Source organism: Geospiza fortis, unplaced genomic scaffold (genome assembly GCF_000277835.1).
Source record: "Geospiza fortis unplaced genomic scaffold, GeoFor_1.0 scaffold27, whole genome shotgun sequence".
Lineage (NCBI taxonomy): Eukaryota > Metazoa > Chordata > Aves > Passeriformes > Thraupidae > Geospiza > Geospiza fortis.
Window position 1 is genome coordinate 4423160 of NW_005054329.1, and position 5814 is coordinate 4428973.

At 49.2% G+C, this 5814-nt stretch overlaps 1 protein-coding gene across 7 annotated transcripts in view; it reads left to right on the forward strand.

Annotated features, from left to right (window-relative positions):
* The window catches only part of RAPGEF1 (Rap guanine nucleotide exchange factor 1), a 52453-nt gene that overhangs the window by 31506 nt on the left and 15133 nt on the right, over positions 1-5814 (forward strand). For 3 of the 7 annotated variants that reach the window (XM_031057226.1, XM_031057220.1, XM_031057223.1), the window contains 2 exons: positions 2903-3184; positions 4473-4565. The exons of 1 other annotated variant lie outside the window; for it this stretch is intronic. In XM_031057226.1, the coding sequence (XP_030913086.1) occupies positions 2903-3184; positions 4473-4565 (375 nt within the window). The remainder of the gene's footprint in view (positions 1-2902; positions 3185-4472; positions 4566-5814) is intronic. 3 more of the 7 variants (XM_031057221.1, XM_031057222.1, XM_031057225.1) reach the window with 2 other exon arrangements.

Sequence of the window (5814 nt, forward strand, 5' to 3'; positions counted from 1 at the left end):
GTTTTTTTTCCCTTTGAAAAGTATGCTTCACTCCTGGCTCTTGTCCCAGCACGGCTGCATAGCTGGAATTCCAGAGCTGCTTGCAGGCTCCGGAGGAAGGAGGGGGCTCCCTGGCTCCCTTTCTACAAGATGCAACTTTACAACAAGATTGGAAGTTGAGAGCAGGCTGACTAATTAATGCCAGCACACCAAAGGCTTCTCTGCACTGTTCCCTTTGTTAACAGCATGCTGAGAGCCTGTCTGTATCCTTAAATGATTGTTCACGGATCACATAATGAAGATTAATGCATTTTCATGGGTACCTGGGCCTTAAGCTGGCCTTTTCAACATATCTCATGCCAAGAAGTTGTTCTGAAGGTGTATTAGGAGACCAGGGAGAGAGAAGCATACAGTGGTTGTCAATACTGACCTATCTGCATTCAAACTTCTAAAATTTCTTCAGTGTTATGTTATATTTAGGTCTAAATTGCCTTCAAATTAGGATTAATGTGTGTGAAACTCCTCGAGGCAGGAGCTGTGCAAATGTTCCTGCCCCAGAAGCAGTAACTCATGTCCCTGAGCTGCTGGTCCAGGCTGCAGGCAGGGAAGCAGAGCCTGCCCTGAGCTAACCCTGCCAGCACCTCACGCAGGGCTTGTCCCACAGTGACTTGGCTGAGCGCAGTCATTTCCTTTCAGTCCTGCCCTGCGTGAGCTCCACTGCTGCTTTGCAAAAGCCAGCTTTTTCTGGGGTCAGCAGGTCAGGAACAAAACCCCCTGGACCTCCTGGGTGGAAGATGTCCATCAAGTACAAAGTGAAGGACAGCGTGTGCCGCCCGTGTCATGTGGGTGCAGGAAATCCAGCAATGGGGGAGCTGGCACAGAGCTTTGCTGGAGCTAATCATTTCCTCTGCAGGGGCAAAGCATCTTCTTATCAGCACAGCAGTTTTTTGAGTGCTTTCTTGAGCTGTTGAGCAGTGGTTTTGGGGTCTAGGCTGGGACTTGGGGTGATCATTGGAATATTAGTGCCAGTGAGATCATGAAATACCAGGCAGGCAGACTGAATCTGCTGAGCCAAGGTGATGTCATGAGCCCGGCGTCTTACCAGGGATTTAGTGGTTTGTGCCATGCAAGTGAAAATGAATAAATGTAGAGCATTTATCCAGGCAGAAAGTAAATACGGAGATTAGAGTTGTCATTGTTACTGAGGCAGCTCCAAAAGCTGACAGTGTCCCTGGAGCCAGCGCCGCTCATCCGGAAAGAAATGGGCAGGAAGAGAGAGGAGCCTGTCCTAGAGCCAGTCTCCTTTTAGCCACAGGCACATGGTGGGGATTTGCATTTTAATTATTTTTCAGTAGTCTTTTAAGCTCTCTTTCCAAAGCATCCCCCTCCTCTCCTCTGTATTATGGCCTGCAATTTGTTTTGGGCCCTGAGAATACACCCGGAGCACTGCTGGACTCCACACAAGGCACAAGGCACAGGCACTCAAGGATTAAGGTGGTGGAAGGTAAAGCCTAATCATTGACCTTTACATTTCCTTTCCTTTGTAGTGGAAAAGCTTTTTTGACCAGGCTTCTGGCCTGAGGCTGTTATCAGTTTAAATTTTTAAGCCCACATGTTTCCTAGGTAGAAACAAAAATCCCACTGCTGAGCTGGGTGCTGCTGCTGGGGCTCAGGTGCTGGACTAAGCTTTGCTTTTTCTTACCTGCTCAACTCTCCTGAGAAAATGTAGCCTGAATTCTCCAATTCCTGCCTTTGATTCCCTTTCTTTCTACATCACAGTGGTGTCACTTTTCAGCCTGGTTTGAGCAAGTTGTGTCAGTGCTTCTTGAGAGCTCTGTACTGCACTGTCCTGCCGCAGATCCCTCAATGGAGCAGCACCACAACTGTGTTCCAGCCTGGGGTTTTTTGGATGATGTGATTCTACTTTCAGTCCACTTGACTATGACCAGCTTTGCAAGATTTAAAATAAACTCCTCTCCAGCAGATTTAGCTTTTTTTTTTTTTTTAATGGTAGTCAGCTTTGTTTTGGACTTACCCTGATGGCAAATCTTACTAGCACCAGATGTTAAAAGACAGAGGGTTGCTCTTGTTTTTCTTGGCACAATATATTCCCACTGCACCCTGTTTAATATTATCTGAACAGTAATCTGATGATTAGGAGAGATAGTGAAATAAAGCTTTACGCAGATGATCTCTTTTCATCTCTTCAGCTGACTCTTCAAGGCACTGCATTAAAGGATTGGTTTGATAAGGAATTCATCACTCCTGAGGGCAATTACCATTTTTTGCTCCCTGTTTTTCACGAATGGGAAGGAGTAGCAGCATAATCTCCTTTATCCTTCAGTGTAACTTTGAAGGCAGTATCCAGCCACTCCTCCCTGGGAGCTGTGTGTTCTGGAACAGACTTGACACAGTAGCTGTTAAATTACAGGGCTGGAGCAAAAAGCATCTTAAATTTGGATCCTGTGGAAAATCCCAGAAAAGCAATCAGCACTTGAAGTAGTTTTCTCTATGTAGATACTTCCAGCATGCTCAGAGTTGTGCTTTCTGTGGGCCTTCACATCCTTTCCTCCACTCAGGTGATTTTCAGGGTCACTGCTTTAGCAGTTCTGAGCTATCCAGGTTTTCCCCTGCCTAGCAAAGGCTGGATACCTGCAGCTCACACCTTGCTGCTCACTTTCCCTCTGTGAGATGAGCAGCCAGGCTGCTGGTGGTGCAAGAACAGCCAGGAAAAGCCTGGCTGATGAATCCCAGGTAGCAATTCCTGCTCTAGTGTGTGGATGGTGAAATAGTGCTGCCTGTGTTAGAAATGCCTTGTGCTGTCACTGCTATGCTGCTGCCAATCTAATTACTTTTTCTTTTGTCTGTCTCTTTCCTTTCCCCATCCTCCTTGTTTCTTGTGTTGTCTCTCTGCATCCTGCAGTACAAATCTGTGTTTAGGTCCTACTCCCAGGACTTTGTGCCTCACAACCAAGTCTCCATACCTCCTTTCCTGTCTTCTACCTCCTCCTCCTGCTCCACTCCACCTTTTCCGCCTGTCCATCTGTCCCAGAGCCCCGACCTAGCGGTGCCCGCTGCAGCCAGCCAGTCACCCAGCACTGTGGATGTGCCAAACTCCTCTTCTCAGGAGAGCAGCTTTAATGGGAATGCTCCTGTCTGCCTTCCTTCTGAAACCTCTTTCACTGATTCTCTCCAGACGCCTTCGGTGAGACCATCCAAAGAGATGATAACGCGCCTTCACGCAAGGCTGCCTTTGTTTGTTGGGGTTTTGCTTTCAAAGAAAATGTCTCTTGTATTGATGCGTGCTAAATTGTGGTCTAGTCTGGTTTCCAAATGTGTGTGGATTGCAGAGAGGAAATTTCATATAAAAGTGGCTAGGGAAAAAATGGACAGCCTCAGTAGGTTTTAGAAAATGTTACGCAGATATAGGAAACACGAAATGTCAAATGCTGGTGAAGGGGAGAGTTGGCTGTAGCTTCCTGCAATTGTAAGATAAAGCTGAGGGAGGTAAAGGAGTGTTCTGTGAGGTTGGTAGTTACTAAATACAGGCTCCTAACAGCAGTTCACATCCTGCAGTTGCCACCTGCTCCCTCCTGAGTCACCAGGAGCAGTGGGTCCAGTCCAGCTCTGTCTCTCCTGTGCATAAAACCTATTGTTCTCTCCAGGTTCCTGCTCTTCCCAGTTCCCATCAGCCCCAGCTGAGTGCTTGGTGGCAGGTTGTCACATGTTGGTGAAGTGAGGCTAACACTGTTCCCACTCTGCTAGTTTGAGGTCCCAGATCCCTTTGCACATCACTGAGCAGGTCTGTCCATTACAGATACTTTTTTGAACACCTCATTTTCAAGACAGTTCCTCTTTGGTCTGCTGCAAAGCTGAGAGTTGATGGGATTAGAGCTGTCAGCACAGGGCATGCTAGTGCTGCCTCTCTGCCAAGTTTGGAAGAGGGTCACTGATTACAGAGCAAATGTGCAGCTTTTCACGCTTTGGATGTGACCTTGCTTTGCATCTTCCTTGCACTGGGTCCTTGTTATATCCCAAAAGGCCTCGAGTTTGGTTTATTCTGGCCTGATGGGTCCAGTCCATGCTTGTAGCCTAGTTTGGGGGATACCTTTGATACCCATGGGGCTGAGGGCTGGTCTGCACTCAGCAGGACTGCCCTGGCTAGGACAGGAGCTCTGTGCACAGCTCTGAACATTCTGCTTCCAGCACCTTGAAATCCGCCCACTGCACCTTGGCACTCTCACCTGGAGCCCACAGCTCTTGCAAAGCAGTGCCTGCTGCAGACCAGGGCCTCCAGGATAGTCCTCCAGAGCCAGAAATAATGATCCCCGCGATGGTGCGGTCTCAGTGGCCGCTGTTGGCCACAGAGACAGAGAACAGCTCCGAGGGAGGTGACAGCAGCTGCCAGGGCAGTTCTGCTCCCTGCTTCTGTCTGCCACAAAGCGCTGGTGGGGGGCACCATCACGTATTTCCTTTCATCCTGTCTCCCTCAGAGTGAAAACGCCAGTGAGGAGGCTGGTGAGGGTGAATATGTCAATCTGTATTCCTCTGGCCAGAGCAACGGGGAACTCCCAGGCTCTGAAGGAGTAAGTAACAGCCCAAGAGGCCCGGGAGGGGCTGCCCTGCCCGGTGCATGCCGACTGCACGGCGCTCCCGCTCGCACCGGCTCCTCTGCTCACCCTGTCCATCCCTCTGCTGCCCCAGCTCCCCGGCCATCCCTCTGCTTGCCCACTGCTGGCTGCAGCTCTGGGGGCCCTCTTGGTGCAGGTGCAGAGCAGGAGATGCTTTTGGGGTGACGCTGAGCCCTGGCAGGAGTCAGGGATGGCTTCTCTTGCTTCGCTGGCTGTTTGGAGCTGCTTGTGTGAAGTTCCCTTGCAGAGAGCTGCACCCTGAGCCATCCTGGGGCCACATCTTTTCTTGTAACTGCTTTGCCTTCCCTATTTTAATACAGAAAGCCTTCTGCACTAAATACTTATTTTTTCCTTCACTGTTTGGTTGCAAAGTAAATGATTGATTTAGCATTGTACTCACACGCTGTTTCTTCCTTTACCCAAGCCTTGCATCTTTGATATTTCCTAGAGGAGCCAGGGCATTTTCCATTCCAGGGAGGTCCCATCTTCCTGTTGGGTCATAGGAAACTGGCAGCAGTGTGTGGTGATCCTTTTGCCTGCCCTCCTCTTGGAAGGCACATCTCCTGCAGGATGTCTCCAGGACCTTTATCCATGGTGGTGTTAAACACGCCAAGAGATAGTGCTCCCATCACTTCCCCTCAGGAGGCACATCTGGGCAGGCCCATCCTTTTGGGCAGCTCTGAGCAGATTCTCAACTTTGAAGCAAAGGGCTTCACAGATAGAGTCTGGAAAAATCCTGCAGACCCCAAGAAACCCAGGCTCAGCAGGGTGTTTCCTTGCTGGGTGGATAGCATGGAGGTGGTTTCAGTCCTGTCTGTTCACTAGGTTTGCATTTCCAAGCTTCACTCTGCATGATGTTAAATAATTCTGAACTCTGACACTTTTGGATTAATATTCCCATTTGCTGTTCATGGCTATTTGTCTCCTTAATAAATGGCTAATTTAAAATGCTGTATCTTTGCTCTGAGCTCTCTACCTGCTGTTCCGTGCCGCGGGTTCAGCTGGTTCTGCTTTTTTGCATTAGCCTCATTTCCACAGCCCTGAGTTGTGGAGTGGAAACCTTGCATCATTGCAAAACCTCTTCTGATGGGAGAGAAGGGAGGTAGGGAGCAGTGAGCATCCATCCCCTGAGGCAGGGGGGCTGTGGTCAGGAGGGGAACTGAAACTGGAGAGCTTCGAGCTGATTGTGTCTGTTTGGATTAAA